A 27,877-nucleotide genomic window follows, 5' to 3' on the forward strand; every position below is an offset into this window, starting at 1 on the left:
TGTTCTAAGTTTTTACAGTGAAGCTGTTAAGTGGTAGTTCCCTCAGGATCGTGCCCGTGTGTAGACACAAACGTGGGCCGATCCCGAAGCTAGTGCAATACCGGCCCGGCCCTCGGCGGAGGTGCAGTTCGCCATTAAGGGCCCTACCTAGACAGCCTCCCTGGTCATCCTTCTTCACAGAGTGGAAGGGCACTTTTTCTTTCTACTTTCATTTTTAGGCTACCCGATACCTATGGAAATAGGAATGTCAGGAAATAGTACGCGTACAATTTATTCACGTTAAATTGCGGAAGTTGTCGCGCTTTTATTATGTGCTTACTACGAATTGAAAGAAAAGTCGAAAAGTTAAGATCCAGCCGTTTGCAGACATTGCTTAACCAACGAATCGTTCGTGCCACTTATATAATGTTGTGTCAGTTGTCTTTTCGCTCGCGAATATGTAGTTATGTGCGTACGCGCGCACGCAGGCGAGCACAAGGGCTCGCTCGTACACGTCGTAGTCGGCGGTGATGAGGTTTAAGTTGTTCACAGAGTCCGGGCATCGAGAGTTGTGGAACTGTAAAGCTGTATCATCTTCAATAAACCGAGCGCTGCAAGAATTTGGTTCATGGTTATATTGCGCTCAGTTTTACAAACACGATATTGAGGAAGGACAGGACGTGGACGGACGAAGCGCAAACTACCAACTGTTTGATACTGTTAAAGAACGCGCTTATATACAAGGAGCTCCTTGTATATAAGCGCGTTCTTTAACAGTATCAAACACTTGGTAGTTTGCGCTTCGTCCGTCCACGTCCTGTCCTTCCTTAATATCGTGTTTGTAAAACTGAGCGCAATATAACCATGAACGTTCACCAACTAGCCCCCTTCATTGATTTACTAAAAGAATTTCGTCTCAGCAGGGGTGCTAGCTAGCTGCTACCGTCTTGATCGGGATGACTTTACAGCCTTAGGGTTCACCTTGAGAGTCTTGGCATGCACGTGCTGAGCCCGTGCCGGGAGCGGTTAAAGAGTGCGCGCACGCGACGACGGCTCCCAAGCCCGTATAAGTATACCGCCTGCAGCACCGCGAATGGATTTGTAGTCAGCCAGTAAAGCGATAACCACACTCTCGCGTCAGAGGACTAACGACACGCGTCCATCACGGTTGTGATTTGGGCTTTGCACGGTATGCGTCAGTATGAAGGCTTTTAGCGTAAACGCAACTATAGTGTATACACGGATGCAGAGGCCGTGCGTGCGTCCTGTTCTTCCCCTGCATCCATGAACTGTAGTTATACGCGCTAAACGCCTTCGTGGCACGCGTCTGTGTTCGTCGTCGTCTCTCTGTGTGTTGCCTGATGCACGCAAGTCGTAATGCGAGCTTCGTTATTACGCCTTAATCCTTGATTATCAATGATAATGATGGCTCGTTAATATACAAGCGTATACAGCTGTTCGGGGGCTTTGCTGTAGGGCGCGAGGACCGGACCTAACCAGGATTCCCAACTTGCACGAACTGTACGCGCACGCTCCTTAAGGCTCAACCAGACGTACGCGTTCCAATGCGTCCGCACACGCCGCGCTGACTCGACGTCGCGTGGCGCCCGACGGAGGAAGAGGGCGCGCACCCAAACGATGCACGAGTTGCCGCGCGTAGCCGCGCGTCTCGTCGCGGCGGCGCAGTGTTGCTAGCTTGCCATGTTCAAGGCAGTCTAGCCTTCGCTTAACGGCCTCGTTAAGCAATGTGTTACATATTAGACAGTTTTAGTTTAGCGTCAGCAACTACAGTGTACGCTATACGCTATAATATAGCGTACGCTAAGCAGCGCACGTTTTCTACAATTTTAGTTGACCGGCGATATCTTCGAATCTCAGAGGCCATATGCCGTTGTTGCGGCTATTTCGCGCCATTAGCGACAGGTGGCGTTGACATCTCGAACGTTTCTTTCGTTAGGCTTCGACTCGTTCGAAACGAGAAGCGATCTCGAAAACACCACGAGGTTATCCATAATACTCTGTCGTCGAAGCGGCCTGAGACTAAGCGAAAGCTGTTTACACAGTCATTTGCTACGAACGAAGTGCATTTTACAAAAGCAACGCCAAATTCAATTCGAAGCGGGCAGCCGGGACCGCCGCCATGTTTCCCGCAAGCTTGCCTGAACTATGGTGGCTAGAGGGGGAGGTGTCAGCATCGGCTGGGCTGCGCCGCGTATGTGCGTTGCGGCATTTTTTCATGACAGCGACAGGTGGCGCGCTCGTCGTCTCCGAGATGCCTAGCGTGATGTGTTTGAGAAAAGGCGTTGGTTTGAGCAATCTCTCCGGCTCCAAGCGCGCGTCGTGAAGTCTGGTGAAGTTAGCTTCGCGTTCCCCGCTTTTGTTTGTTTGTCATAAGGAGTTCTGAGTAGCCCTTCCTGACCCACGCCACTGGAAAAATTTTGGTCGGTATGCAGAGTAAGCTGGATGATCTCCTGGATGTGGGCCACCTAAATGAAGTTCACGAGATGGTAAAGCATTGTGATGCGATGCCAGATCATCGTGAAATGGTGGGATCAAATAGCGACTCTACTACGTTAGCGGGTATGTTACCAGGAAAATGCTAATGAGAACAAAGTACGAAGAGTGTTCTCTAGCTGTTGCTTCAAGCAAAAGACTCGCGCTTGCTTCCGGAAGAGTCGTGCCTTACCAACCACATGGATAGAGGTGGCCTACTTTACCCATCTCAGGCACTAAAAGACTTGGTTGCTGCGATGGAAGATGCCTTCGCGCATTGTTTCAGCTTTAACAAGTTGAAGGCTGACAGCACCATGGGCCTTATTTCCTGCCTGTCAATAAATAAGCTGGATATGGTTGGCTGTGCGCAGCATAGCGTAGAAATCACCAACCAAGTGATACGGTTTTTTGTCATCACTAGGTTGCACGTCCTTGTCGCAGCATAGAACGCATCGAAGCAAGGGAAGCGAGAAAAAATGAAATACCTCAAGTTGAGGCGCACAACATAACTGCAAAGTTTATATCAGCAAGACCAACATAAAGCGTTTGTATATGTCAAACAAGAATTGTTCACATCACGTTGTATGCCCAGCAATATCTGCATATCTGAACAGAATTTCCCACCCGACAAATTATTGTTTGCACTGCACCTTGTTCACCGTTTCTGGGTATATACCTCCATTATATATTGGATTTGCGCTCCATTTCGTGTCATATTGTTTGTTTGAGAGCTAACAGCCATGTATATAGAGTCGTGTGCATTATTTCATTAACAATAAATATTCTTTTTTAAGGCATTTTTGGCATTATCTGAGCGGTACTTAATATGCGAACTTAGTTCTTTGCAGGTTTCTAATATTGGAAACCAAATTTCCCTTAACGCTCTCATTAAGCTGAGTTTTGACCATTGGTGTCTACAGTTCTACCTTTCATTGCAAAACTAAATAAACTTGAAATAACCATGGTTCACTCGAGCGGCCCGTTTCAGCTGAGGCGCGCACCAACCAGTAGACGATTAGGACAAGCGCCTGTAGCTCAAGACACTATTAAAGTCACGCCAGACAGAACTGCATACGGCACCCTATAATAGTCCCTTAAAATGTTAAAGCGCCACTGGCAAACTGCAAACAACCGCCTACTGCGGAAGCTTTCTGTTTGGTGCAATTATGAGTTTCACAAGTGTTGCACTGAGCGCGAAGCTAAAGCGCGGCGATAAAATGACCAAAATTTAGTACATAGTACGTTAGGCCAGCTGCAGTGCTAAAGTCGCCCAGCCTTGAAAATCATTTTCCGATGCGTGTATTGCGCCCCAAGAAGCCGCAGAGCGAGAAAGCACTTTACAGTGGAGCCAAATAACCGCAGCGGACCTTAGCCAGCGTACGGGAGGCATCTCGGAGCCGACAGCAGCGCCGCCGCATCGTCCTGAAAAAATGCTGCCTCTCCGGTGCTCCGATGCCGACACCTCCCCCTCTAGCCACCATACCTGAACGTCGCGCGAAGAGTCGTTCCGGAAGTGACGTTGGCTTGCCGTGGTCATGTGAGGTGTGTCATGCTACTGACGCGAGCGGCAGCTTCCGGCGCGGGCGCAAAAATTCTAGCGGTTGTAGGTCTCCACGCCGCCGCGCGCCGACACGCGAAACAGCCTCCGCGCCTGACGCCGTACGCGCCCAGGCGTGGTGCGGCGCGTGCGGGCGCATTGGAACGCGTACGTCTGGTTGAGCCTTTATACGCTCAATATACGCGGCCGCGTGCGCACTTGCTAAGTTGGCCAACTACCTGAACGAACGTTCCGATTGACCGAGGAGAGCCTGCAAAAGTAAAGAAGGGTGGGGAGCATTCGCTGAACATATCTATAGGGTCGCGCCTTTCTTCACCCGTCGAGGAACAGCGCGAGGGCGCTCTAAAGACGCGTGAAGTTACGCGTGCATGTGGTTTTCCCGCGCGATCGCCTGCGACGTCAACACGCGCACGTTTGGGGGGAGGGGGGGGGGGAGGCGCGGGTTGTTATGCACCGGAGCGGGCGCAGCTACAGCGTCGCCGCGCGCATTTGTGTGTGCGTCCGTACGCGCAGCGAGCCCGGCGTCTAGCCTGCTGCCTGACTCCCCCAGGAAGCAGCAACTGCCGCCGCCGTGGTGCGAAGGAGAGGAAGGCGAGCGTCGTCTCGGACGAGGACCGGAAGAGGGGGAAGAAGTCGAAGAAGCCGCCGCCGACGTCGTCAGCGTCGAGCCCTGGCGACCGGGCGACCGACACGTCGCCCTTCCGGGCACCTCAGCCTCGTCGTTCCTGGTGCCGTGGAACCGGCTCGCAGCCGCGCAGGCTGGTCCGCGTCTAGCGGCGGTGCCGGCGCCCTGCGTCTCCTCCTCCTCATCCTCCTGTTCCTCCCGCCGGCGGGAAGCTGTCGCAGTCCCGGAACCCTGTGCCACCCCGTGGGGAAGAGGAACTGCGCTGCTGCCGACGCCTGCGTCGACTGTGGCAGCGCGGCCACTGCACCGTGCCTTCAGGTTGGCGCGCCGGAATGTTTATCCGTACGTTACAGGGAACTGACTAGTGCTTGTTGTTGTCCCCGGTTGGTATATACCTATTAATCTTGGTAGAGATGGCACAAAGCTTGGCGACAAATATGAAGTAGACGACGGGAAAAGGTGCCTCCTCTCGCCTACCCTTCTTTGTCGTCTTGTGTTTTTGTGCGATTTCTAACAGTTTAACGAACGGGCTTTTGTGCGTTAAGAACAGTTCGACGCATCGGGTAATTCGATACAGCCAAGCTCGCTCGTAGCGAACGTCAAGGAAATTCGGCGACGCGTTCGTTATGTGCGGATCTGTTATCTCTAACCGCTGAAGGATTATTATTATTATCATTTGTTTTGAAAACATACATACATTTCACCGGAAAGGGAAAAGTGAGGAGCAGGCTGGCAACTGCCACCGGAAGGGGCACAACGCCCGCCTACTTTTCAGAAAGCAGGTGACATAAATACAGAAATAGGAAATAAGAAGGAGGGGAGGAAAGAGTGAAGAAAAGAGGCAAGGAAGGAATCGTAGAAAACAGAACAACACCGTAATAAGCGGGTAATCTATGCCTCTATTTAAAATCTGACTTAGCGTAACCTAAAATAGAGTTTTCGGTGCGCTAGATCATGTAGACATGCTCCGGTTCATTCTCCTCAACGTCGGCGTGGTGCCGGAGTACCACATCCAGCTGAAGCGTCGGGTGGCACCCGGATTTCGATGGTATCCTATGCCCATTTAATTATCAGGGACTTATCGTGCGTGATTATCGGTCAGTACGTTCCGCGTTTTCGATATAGAGAATAATTCGCCTTATAGAGCACGATAAGCTTCCTGCCGAAGTCACAACGGCTTGTGGGATAGCGCCAGGCAGCTGACACTATCGCCATTGAGCACCGCTCTTGTACAGAAATAGAAAAAAAACACACGAATATAAGAAAGAAAGGCAATAGAAACGTCAGTATCAGAAACGTTACGCGTGTTAGTCGTTACAAAGAAAAGACGGCGCTGATCTTTGTCCCAAAAAATAACAGACCAGCGTCGACTGAAATCACCTGCCTGCCTGCGTCGGCTCCCTCGTAGTACCGGCATCCTTCAAGTGTGCAATTGAAGAACTCTTGTAATGAAGTGTACCTGCTCTTATACTTTTCCATTGTTGTTCGCTCTCCCACTCCTCTAACGCCTCAGGGCCTTGAGAGTACATAAATAAATAAATAAATAAATAAATAAATAAATAAATAAAAGTGCAACATTTACAACGACACAACTAAGAAATCAATAAGAAATTGACGCAATATACCTTTAGCTTGTCCACAACTGTGGCTAGAAAATATTCCTGGTATACGGCAGTTTGTTAAGAGGAAGCTTTAGCGTGGTGGCTCCTATATAAGTCAGAAAGGAGAAATCGTTTTACTATGCAACCACTGCGCCAATTTTGATGGGGTTTGTTGCATACAAAAGAAAAAAGTTAAAATGTAGTGATTGATGGTAATGAATTTTCGATTTAGGCCGTCGATTTTCAGAAAACGATACTATTGAGTTTCGATCATTGCATATGGGCGATGAAAAATAAGGTCACAATGCTGCAAGTTGCATGTAATACTACATCTAAAGCGGACAAAATTGGTGAATTATTCATGGCTCTGAAATATACCAATATGTGAGCGAAACGTTTGCAAAACCCTTATATTCGTTGTAACAAATTCATGTAGGGTATAAGTTGATATGTCAGATTTGTCCGCTTCGGATGCTGTAACGGATGCAGTTTACAGAATTGCGCGACGTCTGTTCTGGGTGAGCTATGAATTCGTAAAATTGCTTCTATTTCTTTTTCAAGCTAACCAAATTTCGAAAATTCCTCTTAAAAATTTTAGTCATAAATCAATACCTTGCTTCCAGCAGTCACTAGAATCTAAAATTTTCTCTCAGATGCAACAGAATTAATTAAAATCGACCCAATGGTTAACCCGGAAAAGCATCTCTGCGTTTTACGTGTACTCGAATAGGCGGCGTCCGAGTTGGGCCCGAGCTAGAGCTTGCCCTTATAAACTGTAGGCACGTACTATTTTCTAATGCGTTTCTGATGGTAATCTTATAGACCAAAAAAAAAAAAAAGAAAAGAGAGAGAGAGAGAGAGACAAAACACGCGCACGCACGCATGCACGAAATAATGGACGAGATGCGTCACAAGCATTTACTTCTATGTGTCGTTTTATTGAGCATGGGGCACAAATATGTTCTAGCACACATGACTTGGAAACGCAGAGCTTCTTGCGGCGTGTTAGTATTTGTGGTTTTCCTTTTCTTTACGGCGGCTAGGAAACTGGGAAGTTTCGTTGGGGCGGCGTCAAATGTGAGAGCCAACACTAGCGGGTCGATTCGGTTTGTCAACTGGCGTAGACCTCGGAAGGATGGCGGTAAAAGACAGACGAAGAAACTAAAGGAAATTGAAAGAGTAGGCAGGATCGCTCATGGTCGGGGCTGGTTATCAGCGGCTCTGCGTGTGTTATGCCGGGGCCTAATGAGTGCTCCACCGGTCAGTCTACCTATAAAGTGGCATCCACTCTTCTCTCCGTCGCTCGTTCGTTCCCCCTTCTGCATTGCAAAGTTGCAAAGTATTTAAGGCTTGAGGTGAACTCACCCAGCGAGGCCACACCGCTAATTAAAAACGGATTCCCGGGAACCTCGCGGGAGAGGTCTCTGCTGCCACTTAGCTATCGCTGAAAGAAAGAAAAAGAAGATGGGAAAAGTCTGTGCAAGTTCTTGGCCCTGGAACTCGTGCTTCGGGGCCGAACGACTAAGAAGAGAAGGAGCGCTTAGGAGAGAGATAAGTGAGATGCAAAAGACACGGAGCTTAACCGGAAGATCGATATCCAGTTTGCTACCCGGCATGGGGGAAGGGGTAAGGGAAGACGGAAAGGTAAATAAAGAATGCGCACGCATAAGAAGCGAGGCAGACGAAGAAAAAAGAAACAGAGGCCGAGCGCCAGGTCATGATGCTTCTCTCAACACAACGTGCAAAGGGATTAAAGGACGCGTTGCTAACGATGGCGCGTGAATTCGATTCCTGTGCCTTCGGCAGTCGATGCAAATGCTCTACCGTGTACTACGTTTGTTATTTGGCACGCGACGCTGCGCGTGGAATTTATGCAAGAAGTTCGGTCATCAAGATGTATCACTCTGCGCGTTTCGTCGCGAAGTCTCGTGGTCACACGCTCGTGCGAGCCTGCGCGTAAGGCTGCCCCGACAGGCTGCTAATGAAAAACCCGAAAAGCGAAACAGAGAACTACTCAGAACAATGTATTAACAGCCTTACTACACAGGTTGTTTATTATAAGGGATTTAAACTTTTTTTTATTAAAGAGCTTAAGTGAAGAACACTGTCACATAATTGCTGGCGTGAAACTCCAAACTATTTCTTGTTGCGAACGCAGCAAGAAATAGTCTTGCTTAGCCTGGGCAAGAAGTCTTGCTTAGCCTGGGCGACGCGTGAACGCTATGTCTGAAACGGAGCATAGGCCATTGCTGGTGTCACGGGGCCCGCCAAGTGGCCAGGGCGTCTCTTACTCATTAGAAGGAGCAGTTTGTTCACGGTAGAGCTGAGATTCGAACCCAGTACCTTCTACGTTCATGGTGTACTCTTTGCCATTATGCCATCGATGTTGTCACGGCGGCTGTCTCACAGTGGTCCTCTGCATGTACGCGCCGGCGTAGGTTTAGAGCTGCGACAAGCTCAGCTTGCTCCCCGGAGAGCAGAGACGAGCATGCTGAATTCACAAGCGAAGGTTAGGGAAACCCATGTACTACCTACTGTTCCCACAGTAGCCGAGCTGTCACAGCGCCACAGTTCTCTCCAGTATAATTTGCATATAGGGAACTCTCTGCGCTGATATGGGTGTTTATCTTTTCTTTTTTTCGCAGTTGGCGCGAGGAGACGTACCCGCCGATGACTCCAGCGCGCACCCGACCTTCCGTGCCGTCCTTGTCCGGCCCGTCGCCGTGGCAGGCTCTTGTGCCAATGTCCACGACGCCGATGTTTCCTGGAACACTGCAAGCGCCACCACCGCCGCGGCCGTCGCCTCCAACTTGGCAGCGCCCAGCAGTACGCAAGATAGGCCGCGCGCTGTTGATTTCTCTCTCTCTCTCTTCCTCTTATTTGCCGGAAAAAAAAAATAAGTTTGGCGAGGTTCCCATTTCGAGAGCGCTCGAGCTGGAACCTCGTGAAACTTATTTTTTTTTTTCCGGCAATTAATAATCGACGCGGCGTCGCCCGCCGTGGACGTGTTGATTTCATGCTGCACCTTGACTACGCCGCTATTAGAGAGCTTTAGCTTGCCCATAAACTTCTTACAGTTTACACGTAGAATGTGTAAGTCACGGCAGCATTTGTAATGCGTGTTATCTGGTTAGACTCTGCGTCACCAGATGGCGCCACAAGCTTCGTTGCTGCTCTGCACCTCCAAATCCGGTAGTACGTAGACGCTAATATGTTTACACGTACGAGCTAAAGTTTTTCTCATATTGGGTTACCGGATACATGTGTGGCTGTAGTGAGGCCGGTAGCGCCATCTCGTGGCGCTTTGTCCAGCCACTACTCCTTAGAAACGTTTTCGTTACTTGGGTGTTCCCGTCAGAGGAGAACTAAAGCAAAACATTGCAGGTTAGCGGTTACATCTCTGTCAATGTTTTGCATCAGCAGTTTAGTATAGCGTGGTTAGTCGCTACAATGAAGATCTTTCTCTGTATTTACATTCTACACCACAAGGTGGTGTCAGTAACTAGGCTATTCACGCCGGTATTCCGTAATATATGGTTACGGACAACCCTACCTTTTGCCGAATACCGGGCTACCAGAAGCGTAATGCGGAACACGTACTTTTCGGCAACACACACACACACACACACACACACACACACACACACACACACACACACACACACACACACACACACACACACACACACACACACACACACACACACACACACACACACACACACACACACACACACACACACACACACACACACACAAGCCTATCTATAAGGTCATTGCGATTAGACGAAGCGTCACAAGATGTCGCTACCGTCGTCATTGCTGCTGCGCACCTGTCTGGCATTCCTGTAGACTGCAGGTGGTAGGAAACTGCCGGACAAGCTAAAACTTTTTATTTGTGCTTCTTGACCTCATCTTTCACTAGCCACTTTGTCGTAGCGCGTCGTGATGTGGATGCAGCCGGGACGGACGTCGTCGCCCTGAAAGTGTGTCGGAAGCACTTCTCGCTTGGTTGCCACTCTAGGCGTCAAGACGACGTCTACGTGAAGTCCCGATTCTCGACGTTGCCTCACTGGCGGTTCGGCCGAGCGGTTCCGCATTCGCAGTGCGCTCCGTGGGACGCTGTTCTTTTGCAGGTTGATCCGACTCGCCCACGTGACCGTCGCGATGACGTACGCTCCTGGCATGTCCCTCGTCACCCTCGTGATTGATCACCGAAACGGTTTTGCAATTTCCGCTTTTGCCGTTCGAGGTCAAGTCAGCCAAGTGTGGTCTATAGACAAGACCAAACCTCGGGCAACGAGAGAGCGTTGTGGCACGAACCGCAGCCATAGATAAGCTTTCGCAGATAATACGCAGATAAGGTGTTGCCGCGAGTATTGTCGCAGATATTCACTCCCATTGCAGAGAGGACACAAAGATGATTTAGCCAGGAGTCCAGTGGAGGAGCCAGGAGTCCAGAAAGTCCATTGGAGGCGCTGGGTACTGTAGCCTCGTAATGACCGATACTTCAGTTTCCCTGGTGGGGCGGCACCACTGGTTATCCAAGGGAAATTGAGGTTTACGGGAAATCGGACGTTGGGGACAGCGATTATTTGGCGAAGTTATTTGTCGAAGTAAGTTCGCTGAATCGCGCCGCGGTGACGAAAACCGAGGTTGGCAAAATGGGAATTGCACAACCATGGTGGTGCGGTACTGCGAGTTAATCTGCATATTCATTGGAGGCTAAACCTTTGCGCCCGGGGCGTGTGTAATTTCCGTCCAGCACTTTTTGTGGGGGTCTATTAAGCTCCCCGGCCTCATCTGCATGCTGTCATATCATGTGTTCGCCTTCATCGGCTGTCCTCAGCGTGGACTGTGCCGAAAGTGTGTGTGGTGTGTGTGGGAGGAGGGGTGGGAGTTCTTCCCCGTGTGGTTCGGAATAAGATAAGCAAACCTAAGAGGGAATACCACCTTCAGCACTACTGGTCAATTTCACGACGACTTCGCGCGGCACTCTGTAAAGACGTCACTTTACGAATGAATGGTTCTGTAGCCGCAATCTACGCCACCGTGTCTTAGATCAGTAGCCTGCAGCGGTAAGAAATAGCTATTTCGCAAAAGCCGCTGAAAGCCCTGTTTCTTGCGTCTTGACTTTTCTGTCCCCCACGTGGACTATTTCTTTATCTGTGCGTTGTACGAGACATGCATTGGCCGTGATCTTTTACTTCAGCGTGGTGTACTCGTTCCCGTTTGAAAGTGCTAAAGGAAAACTTAAGTAGCCGTCTTAAAAGTGTTATGGTTGTTTGTCCTTTCTTATCATCAGTCTTCGAACATTAAACAGAGACGTTCTTTTCCTTAACGTTGGGTGAGCGTGCCCGATATAACTTTTTGTTTTTTGTTCGGGCCAGAATTTTTTTTTTCGATTTGTTCACCCTCGAGGTCTCCTGAAGCATCTATCCGCTTAGTGAAAGCCACAGAACAGCTGCCATCGTTGTGGCAGTCACTCGTTTGTAATAAAATAGAACGTCACTTTTCACCAATAAGTTTCATCGAACTCAACACAAAACATTTCTTTTACTCGTAAAAAGTGCTTCATTTTCCAAGTGTTTTCGCGAGAGACGAGCTGCACATTTCGGCTATACATTTAGTTTTTGTTCGAGTAAGCTGCTTCGGCAGCGTGCCGTGTTTATTCTTTTTCTTTTTTTTATGTGTGGTTACCGTCGTAGTTTTCATCGCCCTCTTGAGAACAAACGCACGCGAAAGCTTTGGTCAGACCGGGACAGGCAGTCCCGTGCTATAGTTCCTCGCGGAATAAAGGGCAGCTCGCCCCTGTAAGTTTCTCTTGGCGACGTCGTGTGTTGATCTGGCGCACTGGACTGATCCTGCGGGCGAGCAGGTTCGCAGCTTGTTTTGTGCGCTTTACGTTCGAGTGCGGGCGTGGGCAGCTGCTCAAAAGCCTTTGAGTGAAGTGCAAGCCGCCGCCTTTCGAAGGCCCGGGCTAAAAGCGTCGCTCGGTTTTCTTCTGCATCTTTTGTGAGTGGTCGCTGCTGACGAAAATGTTCGCGGCTAACTACTCCGTTTTTCATCCTTTCTCTCGATGTGCCAAAGTGGGATTGAGTGACGGTTTCACCTGATACCTTATTCGCTGTAGTGTTCTTTTTTCTTGCGGTGGTTGTTTCTTTGAGGTGTAATGAAATGTTCACGAGGGGGTTGGGGGAAATGAGGTGGTGGAGGGGAGGGGGAGGGATGAAGGTGCAGATGCGTCTGTGCCAAACAGGTTCTTAAGACAACCGTACAAGTAGGTAAGAAAGCGCGAATCCACAAGAGGTGACGCCGTCGTCTACTGTTTCGTTATTTTCCTTGCGCTATCGCCCCAGGTGAAAGATGTTGCTGCTAGGTACAGCCTTTGTCAAAAGCTTAGGGGCTCCTAGCGCATTCACTTATATAAATAAATGTCTTTGGGCTGTGTGCTGCGTTTCCCGTGGCGTCCCTGGCGCTCCGTACCTCAGGACGATGAGTTGTCTTCATGTCAGGGTCGTGGAACTCGTGGCATGCCACAGAAACTCGTTTAAGAAACGCAGCCGATCCAACTAGTTGGAATCTACGTACAGCGAGGCCTTGTGCGAGTGCATAGCGAGTCGAAATGCCAGTTTGTGTTCATTGGATATCTCCACAAAGTGACACGGAAGGCTTTATTCAGGCACTGCCGAAAGGTTATTGCAGTGTCTTGAAAACAAAACACACGTGCAATAAATCGCGGGACGCCCTGGCGTTTTTTTTTCTGGCTATTTTCTTTTTCCCCACCTCACTGCCGCTGCGGATGCGCTGAGGCTAGCGCCATCTGGTGGTGGTGCAAGGAACTCAGCGGCGGTGACGTCACGCGCGAGGCCTCCGTTGCGATCGATTGGACTATTCGGCGAGAGAACAGCCACCCCGCAGCACACACGTTCGCGAAAACCCAGAGAGATTCGCAAAGAGAAGCGTCGCATTTTGAAAGCCTATAGTGAGCATGGCGGTCGCGGGCAGTGTTAGCTGCCGCTCTACGTCGACGCGTTTTGAATGACGCATTGAGCGTCGGCGGATTTGCGCGTGCGACGCGCATTGTGCTTTCTCGTGTTTGCCTGACAGCGTGTGCAAGGTCGATTCAAGTGTGCTCGCGAAGCTTCGGGCGAAATAGCGGTTCAGAACAAGTTGTCACCGGTATCACTGAGGGTGGTTACGGGAGCAGCGGTTGAAGCGCGACCATGTGAGGAGAGAACAAATATTGCGAAAAAGTAAATGTTTTTAATTAGAACGAGACACAGTTTAATTCATTAAACGAAAGTAAAATGCCTAATCAACTTTATATAGACGCCGCTATCACTTGCAATGTAGCTCTTGAAGTGTGCAGAAAGGCGCGCTCGTAAAATTCACCTGTTACAATGCGCCCCTCTCACACGTTGTGTTGTTTTGCTCGTCGACGTTTGTCTGAATTTGGTTGTGCGGGTAGTTGCATTGTTTCTTGGCTTGTTCAGTCAAAAGTGGTGAGTCACAACCACGACATAATTGTTTAGCTGATTTCGTACGGCTGCGCTGGTCGACGGGTTTGGCATCTGACGACGGGACCAGCACTCTACATCCAGAGCTTTCTTCGGCCTTCAAACAAAGTATGTTCTGTGCAGGGGTGCGATATCTACACGCGCGCGGCTGACTTTCTGCTACGTCGCTTTCCGCGCTGAAAGCTCGAAGCGCGCATCAAATCGAATGGTGGGGCGTTTGAACATACAGCTGTAATGGCAGGCCACCACAACTAATTTCGCACCTCTGAGGTCAATATGGCGTCACTTCTGTTTTTAGCGGATATGACATCACATTGTTTTTTTCTTCCGCCGGAAGTGTTCCCTGGTCACACAGATGGCGCTAAACACCCATGAACCGCCACGTTCTGAACGCATGGCCTTCTATGGAAGCTTCGCTGCCAGGTATACTTTATTTACCATGGCGTGGACTTGAGCGGTGACATTTTTGTGGTAGCAAGTTGCAGAGATAAAATTAGAAAATTGGCAGGCGCTAGTTTGAATCAGTTGGCGCAGGGACAGGGTTAATTGGAGATCGCAGAGAGAGGCCTTCGTCCTGCAGAGCACATAAGATAAGCGGCTGATGATGAGATGATAAAGTTTGCTTCAGCACATGATAAAGGGGAAGCTTGGACGAGTTGGTGATTTGGTGATTCAATATCAACATGTCTGCACAGCGCGAATAGACGAGGACCAAAGAAAGGACGCAACATAGGGGCCGACTTCAACTAAGCTTTATTTGCGAAACCGCCAGAACTATTTACGTTAGACATGAGCAAAAAGTAATTAAAACGTTTGCATCATGTCGCACATGTCATGAACTCCTATCGCATCACAGCCAAATACTTGATTTCGTTTTTGGTAAGGGCAATAGATTGCATTCTGATGCAAAGGTCACCCAGTCGAGAACAGCTTACCCGTGGAATCATAGAGGCTGACACCTCAGGGACGTCACAGTCGTTGTGTCGTGCGGCGCTGGTAAAATCGTCTCTCTTTGTACCCATGAGGCGGGTTGCACGCGAGTTTCCTCGCGCTCGTTTCTTTTTTTTTTTATCATTCTTCGACGAATCCTGTGCCTCCTCATTCGCTTTTGTTTTTAACTTGCTGTGATATCGCATCCACTCGCTCTAGCTGCGCGAAGGCGCCGCTACTGCTGACGTTCGGCGGTGGCACACATCTACGAGATCTATAGTGTCCCCTTTCATAATGGGCCCCGCTTACATTCGAGAGCCCCCTCGACTCGACACGGATAAAATTTCGCATGCAAATCCGTTACATTGTCATGCGTAAGCGAATAAGCGCGACTTACTTGACTCTGCCATCTGACTTGACTCTGTACATGGCGCACGCTTTCTCTCTCTCTCTCTCTCTCTCTCTCTCTCTCTCTGTCTCTCAGCACCGCCTGCCCCGGAAATATGTAAAATTTCACGGGCGGGTGTTGGCCCTGCATGCTATCGAGGCTGTTGTGGCACTGAGCGGCGGGATTGTGCGGACTAGTGCACAGGAGACACGAATCTCGGCAGACCGTACACAGCACACAGCACGCCTACGAAACCACGCTGCCTGGCGACCTTTTCATTTGCTCCTGTGAGCACCGCCGCCCCGCATGCATTGTCCCTAGAGCGCCGCCTAGCACAGGTTTAGAGGCCTATAGATGGGAATACGTTCGCGTACGCGTTCTGTGTGTTTGTGCACGAGCACACGTACGTATCTTCAGTAGCTGCCGCTGTAGAAGCGATGAACCATGCTTGTGCTACCTAAGTGCAGCACACGGTGGAAGATAGGTGCAGCACAAAGACGGCGGCTTGAGCGGGGGGGGGGGGGGGGGAGGGGTTACAATGTGGACGCGCGAGTATTGTTTTGAAGCCTAAATACGGAGCTAAAGAAAAAAAAAAACGAGGACAGACCCCATTTTATTTAGGAAGAAGGAAATTTTGTGAAAAAGAGGTGTTGCGTGTAAGGGGCCTTCAGTACAGGCTCCCACAACAGGCTTCCACAAGGGCATGCTTGATGTAGGCCTCCAGGTACACTTGGAGCTTGGCGGTGGTAATCTACTCCCGGGGTGAGGATAGCCTGTCGAGGAGGAGCCGAGGCGAGCAGAAAGCCTGACGCACAGCTTCACACGGAGTGTTTTGCACACTCCGTGCACACCCTCATTTCTTTTTCAACAGCACATGCGCATCCAAGCTATCCTGGGTGACGTGGCCCTTATGCGCTTTACTTGTTCTCCACTGCCCTTAACGTGGAAGCTGTCGCGGAACCATCGTATCAACGTTTCAGCGAGTGGCGCAGTTTGTTTTCCACCGGCGCAATCAAGGTTCCTCTTCTTGGGCGCCCACATCCTTCCTGACAGAGCGTAACTCCCCACAACAGCGAAGTGCATGAGCCTGCATAGGGACTGATGATCAGACTTCGCCTGCTTTCACGTGTAGGAAGCGCTCCCCGTTGACTCATCTTTCGGGCTTCCGCGCTGCGGCCGCGCCCTACGTTCGAAGCGCGGTGTTGACTCACCGCGTCAATAAACTGCGCGCGCGCGCTAAACGTGTGGCTGATAAGGCAGGACGTGACGGCGCCACCGCGCGACCGTATACCGAAAGTGCGACGCAGCAACGCGACGCGCAGTCGCTCCGCCGAGCGGAATACGTGACGAGCGCGTGGTAAGCGTTCAACATTGAACGGCGAATGCGAGAGAATGAAAGGGCGCAAGCGTGATTAGTCCAAGAGGGCGATGCAGCATTGCTACACGCACATGTCATGAAGTAATGAAAAAACAATATCAGTGGCGATTTAGTGGTAAAAGTGAAATGCGTTAGTCTTTACGTCGCACCACTTTGAGGTCCCGGATCCCTGTTTGAAATCGCGTTCACCACATTGCGAAGCGTTCAGGAGCGCACTTGACAGCACGTGTCAAGTGCACATGCCCTGCCTCTTTGAGAAGTGAACTGCAATTGTTGGTGGTCTGAAGCTGACCATTGCCAGATGCACTACTGAACACACACACACACATATATATATATATATATATATATATGTGTGTGTGTGTGTGTGTGTTTCGAAACTCTCCCTTGCCCTCTCTACCTCGACCACGTGACCGGCTACACACACACACACACACACACACACACACACACACACACACACACACACACACACATATATATATATATATATATATATATATATATATATATATATATATTCTCCGTTGACACTTCTAATGCGAATGCATTAAAGAATAGAAGGGAGCGTCAGGTGACAATCTTAAGGCCCATTCAAAAGAAGAAAGAAGATAATCCAGGGGTATGCCGCGACTTCTACCAGAAACACATGATCGTGTACCATGATAAGCAAGGAGTGCGCCGCACGCCAAGCCTCAGCGCGCTCTTGTCGCCTGCGATCATGCGGGTTCCACTTTGCGGTTGTTTAATGCGATTAGTATTCTTTGCCTTCTTGGGCAGTTCTAAAGCGAAAGCTTTACTAACCGCGTCGAGGCAAGCTTCGCCGTCACCAGCAATTTGACCTTCATTTGACTGCAGCTGCGCCGTGGCATTGGCAACGCATCACGTGACTCGCTGCACCGAGCTCTGCCGCCGGCGTGGCTCATCCGACTCTCGTCACGTCTTCGTAGTCACGCTGTCGTCGTCATACAGTCGTCACGTGTTCGTTGTCATACTATCGTCGCGATGCCACCGTAGTCGTTCCGTCGTCGTCCCTCTATTATCGCCATCCTACTGTCGTCATGCCTTCGTCGTCCCCCCATAGTCATAACGCCTTCGTCCACCCATAGTCGTCGCCGTGCGCTCATCATCATCCCCCTGTCTTCATACCGTTGTCGTGCCAACGTCATCATCGAGTCGTCGTCGTACTGTTGTCATGCATTCGTTTCCATGCGTCGTCGTGATGTCATCGCGGTCGTTCCATCTTCGTTATTATAACTTCGTCATCCGACTTTCGTCACGCTGTTGTCATCATGCCATAGGTCGTCACGCAGTCTTCCTGATACCGATATCGACGCGCTGTCGTCTTAACGAAGGTTATTCCAGCATCGCCGTGCCGTTCTCATGCCAATGTCATCATTGTGTCGCCGTCATACAGTCGTCATGCGTTCGTTGCCGCACCGTCGTTCTTATGCCGTAGTGGTCGTTCCATAATCGTCATTCGTCATACACGTGTCGTCATGCTGGGGTCGTTAAGTCATCGTCGTCACACAGTCGTCGTCATGCTCTGGTCCTTATAGTATCGTCGTGACTTCAGAAACGCCATCCCACTGTCATTATGCCGCCGTCGTCGTTCCACGAATGCCACTTTTTGTTTATCATTCACTCGTAGTTATGATGCCGTCATTTAATCGTGATCATGGTGCCCTGGCATGTCATCGTCTTCATTGCGTCGTTGTCAGACAGTCACTGTCGTGCATCGGTTGTCATAACGTCGTTGTCATGCAGTCGTGGTCGTGCCATCGCCGTCATTCCAGCGTCGTGATCCGATTGCCATTGTCCGTTTGTCGTTATACTGTCATCATTTCAGGATCTTCATTTCATAGTCGTGATGTCGTCGTCGTACGGCCTGTGTCGCTCCATCGACGTCATTCTTTGTTAATCATTCTATCGCCGTCACTTCGTCGTGTTCATTGTGTCGTCGTCATGTCGTCATCCTCATGGGCAACCTTGGCAGGCGAGCGTCATAGCAAAGTGGGCCGATACCGGTTATGTCGCATATAGCCGGAGCAACTGAAGTCTCTGACGACTACAGATCTGAAATAAGCGGGATTCCGCGATGTGCTTTGTCATTACACTACTTGAATACTAATTGTGCTACTGTCGACAGTCATTGTGAGATGCGTTCTGCCGTAATTTTTCTTCTTTTTTTTTTTATTCTGCGAATACGTAGAATTTCCAGTGTGCAGCTCGCTGAACAGCCAGCGGGAAAGGAGAAAGGAGAGCAGAGCGGCTTCATAGGTAGTTGACTCGTGAATGCTAGGCGCGCTCCCTCCTAATATTTTCTTTCCTTTGCTTCATGGCGGACATGCTATATGAGTAGCCATCAAGAGGCCGTCGTGACCGGAGCCGCAACTTTGCTCAGTAGGTCCGACGTTTTCAGTGCGGAGTAGCGGCGTGACGAAAGCTCGAACGCAATGTGTAGTAGGCTGTTCACGTGACGCCTTCCCTATTCGAGTATGCGGCGTTCTCGGTTTCTATTCCAGACACGTTCAGATTCCGCCGTGTTGATATTTTGAGCCAATCATAGAGGTTGTAGCAGCCCTGCGAGCCAATCAGAGCTGAGCAAGATGACGAATTCGAGAGTATGGCGGAACTTGAGAGCGTCGAGAATCCACTATTGTTACTTCATGACTTGGGGTGCGAATGCAATGGTTTAGCGGGCTTGTGTTTTGGATCTTGTATCACTTGCTGGCTTGTTGCGATGGGGTGGAGCAAGCAGAGAGAGAGAGAGGCAAGGATAGAAAAGGCGTGGAGGTCAACCCGACGAGCGTCCGGTTTGCTACCCAACGATGGCTATAATGGAAATGCTGATGTACAGTGAAAGAAAAGAGGGAAAAAATTAGCACTCGGGAAGATACAGAAGATGACTATAAACGGTCACTCAGGTCGGTGCGCTTAAAGAACTACACTAGCCCGTGAATGGCCTCTTGCGGTGGTGACGAATGTGGTTACTGTCCCACTCCAGCTTGCTTAAAGTTGTCTGGAGAGATATGGCGTTGGACATCGCACCGAGGACAGGTGCACTACGCATGATGCTTAATTAGATCGCAACCAGAGTAGTCCAACGTCGGCATATGTGCCATTCTAGTACGGCAGGAAAAGCGTGCGCAATTATCTCTCCCAGCCATGAGCGGTGCGACGATATCGCTTGGCAGCGGGAGAGACCCGTTGTCATTTGTATGCCTAACGAAAGGTCCAGGTTACGCGGGAGGCAATTAGAGACATTCTAATAACTCCAAGAAAACGTGTGCCTCTTTGTAGGCAAACAGGCGAAGCTCCCTTGTTGCGGCTATCCACGCCAAAGGAATTGGAAGCTTCTTGGTCGTCTCCGGGTATTCGTGAGCTGACCGGGCGGCCTTATCAGCGAAGCCGTTGTCGACGATGCCACAATGATCGGGAAGCCACCGGAAAAAGATGCCGTGTCCTTTTTCCAGCGCATGATTGCTCATTTGCCTTATCTCGGACTCCATGTGCTCGTATGTTGAAGGACGTAGAACGGGTTGAAGGCTGTGAAGAGCCGATTTGCCGTCGCCAAACACAACCCTGTGAGATAGTTCAGAAAGACTGCGACACAGGTGCCGGCAGAGACGCATTAGAAGAGACTCTAGCTGTTTTTTTTTTTGCCATTTAATTTATGGCCCAGTCCGGCATTGCCCGTTGGTCTCTCGTATAAAGGGATGTTCCGGAGGCGTCATCGTCGTTATCATTATCAGCAGCAGCAGCGGCACGGAGGGCTGCAAGTTCTGCCGCCGTAGATGTCGTTATATATGTGAGAGACCTTAAAGGGACACTGAAGGTTACCCGAAAGTCAAGTTAAAGTGATAAAGCAATGCTCTAGAACGTGTAAGGCGTCAATATAATCGCAAACAGAGCTTTAGTAACCGAGAAATTGAGGTAAATGCATGACACGATTTGAGACCCCCCAGCGACATTCCGGTACTAGCCCGATGACGAAAGCACTCCTCATCATAATTTATGTCACTAGTACTCAAGTACTCGTATTAAAAAGATAATTTCATTAGATTATAATACGGAATAAAATGCTACTTGTCTACCTCTATTCATTTCTAAGAAAAAATTACATTTTGACGTTACCCTTGAATAGTATGGATGATCGAAAGGTTTTGTTTTCGCTCGACTCTGCGCGCTCGACTTTGCGCCGCGCGCGCTTTGGAGTTTCAGTTGTTTCTTTATCGCGCCGTGCTGCGGTGGTCCTGCTGGCTCGCGAAACTTGCATTTGGAACAAGCAGCGAGAATGTCACGTCCATGTGGTGTCCTGGGATGCGCGAACGGTCCGCGGAACTTGGCCAAGGGCAGTTGCAGCGGCGAATCCAATGTTACTTATCACTGTGTGCCAACGACTGAATCTCTCCGTTCGAAGTGGTTAAGTGCCGTACCTCTGCCACAGCGCGCTGACAAAGAGCCGAGAAATCACGTAGTATGCTCGTTGCACTTTCCTCCAGAGGATTACGAGTTCAACGCCGACTTATTGAAGTCGCGTGAAGTGCCTTTCAAAGCAGGCCGTCGTCGTAGTAGTACGCAACGACGCCGGCAGCGCGAGCCCTCAACAGCAGGTCACGTTCATCAGTGCTTAAATCGCTGAACTCGAGCCCAGCGTCGCGAGCTAATGTGTCGTTGTCAGGGTCATCCATTGCAACGAGCGTCGAAGTTGGCGTCATAAAATAAAGAACCAGCTTATCGTCGTGCTCTTACCCTTCCGCTAGCCACCACAGTTCCGCTTTCGCGCTACTGTCGGCTCTGTCTTGACTCTGTTTCTGGCCGCGCGTTTGCGTTTTGTGCAGAAAAGCCGTAGCGCCGTCTGCGGGAGGCATTTTACTCACCGACGGCGCAACGTCACTATGAGACCATGACGTCAATACTCCTCGATCGGAGGGCGGGTGATTTGAACTGCGCTAGAGGTACGCGGACGCTTCAGAACGCATTTTCTCTTAAAATAAGTCTCTTCTTCGCACGAAACAAGCGTTTCGAGGCTTCCGGGATTGTATTTCAACAGTCCACGTTGACTTAATATTAACCTTTAGTGTCCCTTTAAGCTTTTTGTCGTTCTTTTTTTTTCTCTGGAGCCATGAAAGCTGCCTCTGAGCTGGCAGGAAAGGTCGTACAGTCGGTATAAATAAATGCTGGCGGTCTCGGTACGCCTGGTCCCGTGAAAACAGCGTCAACTGCTATTAAGGCAATTTTAGAAGTGTCTCCGCGGGGTCATGCTTGCGTTATCTTTCGCCTTTGGCCACGCGCATAGCTTGTTTTACCGCTTTGCTGCTCGGTAATCGCTGTTTTCATTGACCGGTCAAGCCCCGTTGAACAGGCCGATAGTGCAGTCGAAGCAATCGCATATGTCCCTGAGACCCGAAGACAGGCCAGCGCACAACTTTTGAAGTCGTTTCTTTATTCACTGGTACGCTGTGAAACTTAAAAAAAAAAAAAAAAAAAAAAAAAAACCTGTCTTCTTCTTGTTCTTTAATACCGCTGTTATATAGGCTGAAAAGAACGTCTTTATGGACGTGGTCAGAGTAAACGCCACCGCATGTTTGATATAGTAGAGACAACTTTTCTCTTCGTCTTAATGCCTAAATGCAAAGGTACAGGTGCAATGTATCTGTATGCAAGGTGCGGGTTGGCGTGTTGACGCCGCATCGTGTATTTTTGTGTTACCTCGTGGTACACGAAACACGCTTCACGGGGTTTCTTTTCTTTTCTTTTTTTTTGACGTCTTCGACGATGCAATGTTCTAGCTCCAACTATAGTGTCAATTTTTCTCGGAAGATTGGGGAAACGGCGTAATCAAGCCATTTTCATACAGTTTTCCATGCAACAGACTTCATATCATGAATAGTTATTTTGCGTAATCGCTTCCGTGTTGATATTGAAAATGATGGAAGGCACGGGCAATATAATATGCAAATGACCTCAGAAAAAAGAAAAACGGCGAATGCGGGAGATGAAAATGCAAGACGATGAGCAAAACGGTAACAAGGTAGAAGCAGGAGCCAACGTTTCGACAACTGGAGTTGAGTTTTTCAAAGCGACATATGCTCTCCTGCTTTCACCTTGTTATTGTTTTGCTCAAATGGCCTCAGAAAGATACGAACGGACGGACTTGTTTTGAACTAGTCATAATAAAGGGCAATTATACTGGGCGATCATTTCCAAATCTTACAGATATATATTTCTTTTTAAATCGCCAGGGAAGATTGAATAATTCAGCTGAAAGACTAGACTTATGCTAAGAGGCACACACTACTCACACGAGAAAAGGAAACATAGTCAACTAATTAACAAAAATGTACTAATTCTTATTTAATTTACGACACACAATGCAATTTACGAACTCCAGCCAGTGAGCTTGCAAGGCGTATACAATTGGAACGAATTTCCCGGATGACACCAGTTTCGAAATCATCATCATCATCATCATCATCATCATCATCATCATCCTTTCTACGCCCACTGCAGGGCAAAGGCCTCTCCCATACTTTTCCAACAACTCCGGTGATGTACTAATTGTGGCCATGTTGTCCCTGCAAACTTCTTAATCTCCTCCGCCCACCTAACTTTCTGCCGCCCCCTGCTACGCTTCCTTTCCCTTGAAATCCGGTCCGTAACTCTTAATGACCATCGGTTTCGAAATATGCGCCATTAAACTCGCCGTAAGAAATGCGCTGTTTTCCCACTTACTTCTTAACAAGACGCTTTTTTATGCGTTGAACCACAAAATTAACTGGATCACCCTTGTTTTTTCATCCCACACTTTGGAAGTTAACATCTCGAAACTTGCGTCATGCTGGAAATAAATTCCAAGGCTACAATTCATAAATTGAAATGCGTCCACTAAATTATTTAAGATGTGAATTCTTGTTGATTAGTTTTATATGTGTTTCTATTTCTCGTTCTATTAACGTCCGCCTCTTTGAATAATCCAGCGCAAGGACTATAATTATGCTATATCTGCCACATCTGATTCTTTTTTAAGTCCTGCAATACCTAAAAACTGCTACCTTGTATATTCCACTAAAATATCTTCTTAAAGAGCCTGTTAACTTTAACAAAAGAAATTTCGTTTATAATATTCTCGTACTCGTTTTGGGAGATAAGCTAAACTGGCTAAATGAAAGAGGAGGTTTGACATCCTAAGCTGCATATTGGGCTATCAAGGAAGCCTTTGTGAGGGAGCCTGGGTTAAATTTGGCCACCTTGGATTCTTTAGCTTACACCGGAATGACGGTACTAGGGCGTTTCCGCTATCCGCTGCCATTGGAACGCACCCGCCGTGGTTGGGAAACAAACCCACGACCACGTCGGGCTCAGCGGCAGAACGCCATGGTCGCTGAGCTGTCGCCGTCAAGTAAACATGGTAAATGCCTTGAGGAAAAAGCAGCAGTAAGCTTGTAGCTTCGAGCAGTTTATTAGGACACTGCCTCGCACATGGCAACACAAGCGATAGCTATCTAATTAGCTCAAGGGGTCCCGAAGGCGCTGATTAGGCGTGCAAACTTTTGCGCTCCGGCAGTAACCGTCGGAATGCTATTGTGAAACTCTGTGATTGCTTTCTGTTTTGCCCGTCGGTGTTTCTCACGTTATCCTTACTTCTTGGGGTGCCTCCTCCTACGTGCGTGGCATCGTCGCCTGCGCCGAGCAGTCACGTGCCTTCCCTTTCTTCTATGCGCATGCGCTTCACTTCGCGCTCTCTACTCTCCTCCTACTCGCTTTTATTAGCTAAACCGGATTTTCCCTTCTGTTTAACCTTCCTGCCTTTTCCATGTCCTCTCTCTCTCTCTCTCTCTCTCTCTCTCTCTCTCTCTCTCTCTCTCTCTCTGCGGTGTTATAGCGCCGTCCGCCAGTCACGGAAACCGGGGTAATTAGCTCCTCCCCCCCCACCCCCAAGAAAAAGAAGCTGCTGCTTTTGATTATTGAAAGCCTTAATTTGCTCTCAGAAGAGTGTAGGCTTGGCCTGGTCGGTAATACATAGTTAAACCGGAAGCATAGCGCGCAACGGACGATCGCCAAAGACTAGACAGGACAAGCGCTTTCAACACAGCGTTTACTGCGGAAGAAGGAGCATATATGCGCAACTGATTCTGCCAAGGGAACGAAGGACATAAAAGCTCGACAAAAAAACGCCACGTTCCGTCATGCCACGAATTCAAGCTCTGTAGTTGATGATGGCACAGACGGCCTGCTGACGCATAGATCGCCTGCCCGTGCAATCCTTGCTGGGGCTGAACTGTTGCGTGCATTTGTCCTTTGGTTCGTGCAGGAGGAGTTCATCACCGAGATGACGCCGGCGGAATGGCGGCCGGCGCGGCGGTGCTTCAGCCCCAGCGCTGACCACGTCGAGCGTGTGCCCCGCCTGTACCAGCAGCGCCTCTACGCTCCGACGCCGCGACCGATGCACGCGAACCGAGGGGACCCGTCTGTCGGACGTCCCAGAATGGAGGGAGCGTGGCGGTTCCCGGGATGGAGGAGGTTTTAAAATTTGGAACGAGGAAGGCACGGGCAGCAAGCATGCGGCGGCGCGGTCTGGTTAATAAAGAAACGGCCTTGTGCTTCTATGTTCACAACGCACGCCGTTTTTCCCTCAGCGACAACCGTCTGGATTGCAGCAGGTTGCAGTACTGACAGCCTAACGTTCTTCGTCGACAGTCCTCGCCGGAGACACGTGTTGTAAAAGACGTGTCCTTAATTGGCAGGTCTGGCTTGGGATCGAACTTGGGTCCGCTCGTACAATAGCCTGCTGGCTCTGCCTAGTCTGATAGCTTCCGATAAGTTGTACAGATTTTGTTTGTCTGTTAGAGTTGTCCTCAACAGAAAGTCTACTTGCTTTTCGCATCATGTGGGACATCGTGGGACGTGTCACCGGACGGTTACTTTCTACGATATCACTTTCAGTGCGCGCTTATAGGATGGTTGAGTAAAACCAGGTGAGGTGATTGGCTGGTTGACCACTACGTCACATGAAAACGATAATATTTACCGAAAGGGACCGTCCGAGAAACCGTCCCCAGTAGGCGGTCCAAAATTCTGTTTTTTATTTTTTTTGTTTAGTTCTCGTGGACGCGGACAGCGAGCGCGCGGAATGCACAATGGGCAGATGAATACAAGATATTTTGTTACCACGTTCTTCCGAGCTTGCCGATGATGTTCCTACTTTTATACCAGCTGATTTAAGCATACAGTGCGGTGAAGTGGAGTCATAAAAAGGGACTGCGGTCGTCCGGCAGGTCTCGTCTGGATACTGAATAGCGAGCCAACACAAAAGCGCGAGATATAATTTTTTTTTTTTCGGAAACGTCTTTGTGCTCTCATTGCTCGTACCGTTATAGCTCGAGGGTGATCCGTTATGAGGAAGCCCCATAAGTTGGCCCAGTTATTTTTCCTTCGACCGGGCGATCAGCTCGCTGCACCATCTCGTTTTCAGAGAACCTGTAATCTTCTTTTCAGTATTTGTGCTTTCTTTATACAGTGAAGATGAAGTGTGTAATTTGCGATAATATATTGGCAATCGGATGCGCCCCTGCATGAGAAATCTTTGCATCGATCAGTGCAATGATACATCGAGTTAGCTAGGGGTTCATGTTGGAGAGGTTGGAAGCATGTGCTTCCTGCTTTGCTTAATTTCGTTTCTATAGGGGCGACATCGTTACGAGTTCTGGGAATTACTCGAAACAAGATTGGTGATAACGTTAGATAATATGAAATTTGGGCTTCGTACGCCCTAGCGCAATAGTTTTGTGAACGCACAAACGCGTGAAACAACGAAAAGTTTTGTCGCAGCCAAAATGAACCGGCCCTCGAATCGATACTTGTAGTTTGTACTTTTGTGGCCGGCGCTCTCATATTTCAGCTGAATTCTACGCTGGGATGCCAAGCCGCGAGGAGATTAAGCTTCTCTTCGGGAATTCCGTTCTCCGAGAACTTTTGGGGTTGCATGTTTGGTGGTAGCGGTTTAGTAATGACATTTTGTTTTTGGTCGCGTATTTATGTGATTAAGCCTAGCATTAACCGCAGCCGTGGCCTAGTGTACAGGGCGTCCGCCACGGCTGCGATAGGTGGACAGTTCGAAACCCACCGCCGGTACCCACCGAAAAAAAATAAATGGGTACAGGCGCACCCGGACCCGGCGCCCGGTAGTGTTCGGTGTGCACCGCCTGGGAAGTGCAACCGGCCGCCGAATTGCCTAGTTTCGAACTGTAACCCGGAAGGGTGGATATGTTCCCTGGCCGTTATGCGGGCACGGCTGCTTTAATCACTATCAAGCCTAGCGTTAGATCCTGGCAACTGTTTCGTTTGCGTGGTAAAAAACAAGCTAGAATGTAAATGTATCGTGCAATATGCTCACGGAGTGCGCATATATTTTCATATTTTTATTAAGGAAGCCTGAAACGAGGAACAGGAACCTAGCTATTGCAAACGTGGCTTATATGGGACAAGGAATGCTTCGCAATAAGAATATTAAAAAAAAAAAAACACTTATTGAAAGACGTGCTGTCCCTCCCCCGCGCACACGCACAAACACACACGCACATCTCTAAAGCGCGACCTTGCTACTTGAGCAGTACGTGTTCTAATTTTGTACGGCATAGTGCATAAGCGGTTATAATGCTGGCGAATGGTTCCATCATCCTCACAGTGATTGATGTCGTTGTCGTTTCCCACATTGCACAGAGCGCGGCATTTATGTACCGTGCTCCAAACTGAGCTTCAACTCTGCTGTCCGTTTAGACCTGCGTGCCGCTGAGTGGGCGTCTGTACATGCAGGACTCCAGCTCCAGCGGTTCATGGCTGCAAAGAGGATCCCGTATTCGTGCGTATAGCGGCGTGGACATCAGTTATATGTTGATTTCGTTTCAGTTGATTTATTTGCCCTTGGGTCCCATAAGCTAAACATAACATTACATTCGGAAAGGGGCGGGAGGGATAACCGCAGAGTGTGGTCACAGAACTAGTAGCATCGGCACCAAAATCGACATATTGAAGCATGAGGGTGCTATAGAAAGCACTGAAATAGGAAATTAATGAAATCCAATGCATCTGTAGTGGCAGTAGAAGTAACGATAATTACAAACGATATGATTAGAATAATACAACGTGCATAGCGAGTTTATATAGTCATGAAGTGATATAAGAGGAGTACTATGCATTGCATTTAACAATAGGCAGCAGTAAACAGCAGTACGATAGCATGACTGAAAGGACCGTGTTCCTCGTCGCGGCATTTTCTATACCGAGTTGTTTCAACACTTTCATTTAGTTTTGCTTTTTTAGTTCTTTTGCAGTACAAAGATAGAAACTGAGTAGGCGAGATGTTGCCTGCATTTCTACACAACCAAGGATTAATAACAGCA

At 49.1% G+C, this 27,877-nt stretch overlaps 1 protein-coding gene across 1 annotated transcript in view; it reads left to right on the top strand.

The window, feature by feature from the left end:
- The window catches only part of LOC142560482 (uncharacterized), a 99,155-nt gene extending 74,062 nt beyond the window's left edge, over positions 1-25,093 (top strand). Inside the window, exons 9-11 of the mRNA XM_075672636.1 lie at positions 4,544-4,973; positions 8,902-9,082; positions 24,790-25,093. Coding sequence (XP_075528751.1) covers positions 4,544-4,973; positions 8,902-9,082; positions 24,790-25,005 — 827 coding nt within the window. The 3' untranslated portion in view covers positions 25,006-25,093. The remainder of the gene's footprint in view (positions 1-4,543; positions 4,974-8,901; positions 9,083-24,789) is intronic.
- Positions 25,094-27,877: the final 2,784 nt, after the last annotated feature.

Source organism: Dermacentor variabilis, chromosome 10 (assembly GCF_050947875.1).
Source record: "Dermacentor variabilis isolate Ectoservices chromosome 10, ASM5094787v1, whole genome shotgun sequence".
Classification (NCBI taxonomy): Eukaryota; Metazoa; Arthropoda; class Arachnida; order Ixodida; family Ixodidae; genus Dermacentor; species Dermacentor variabilis.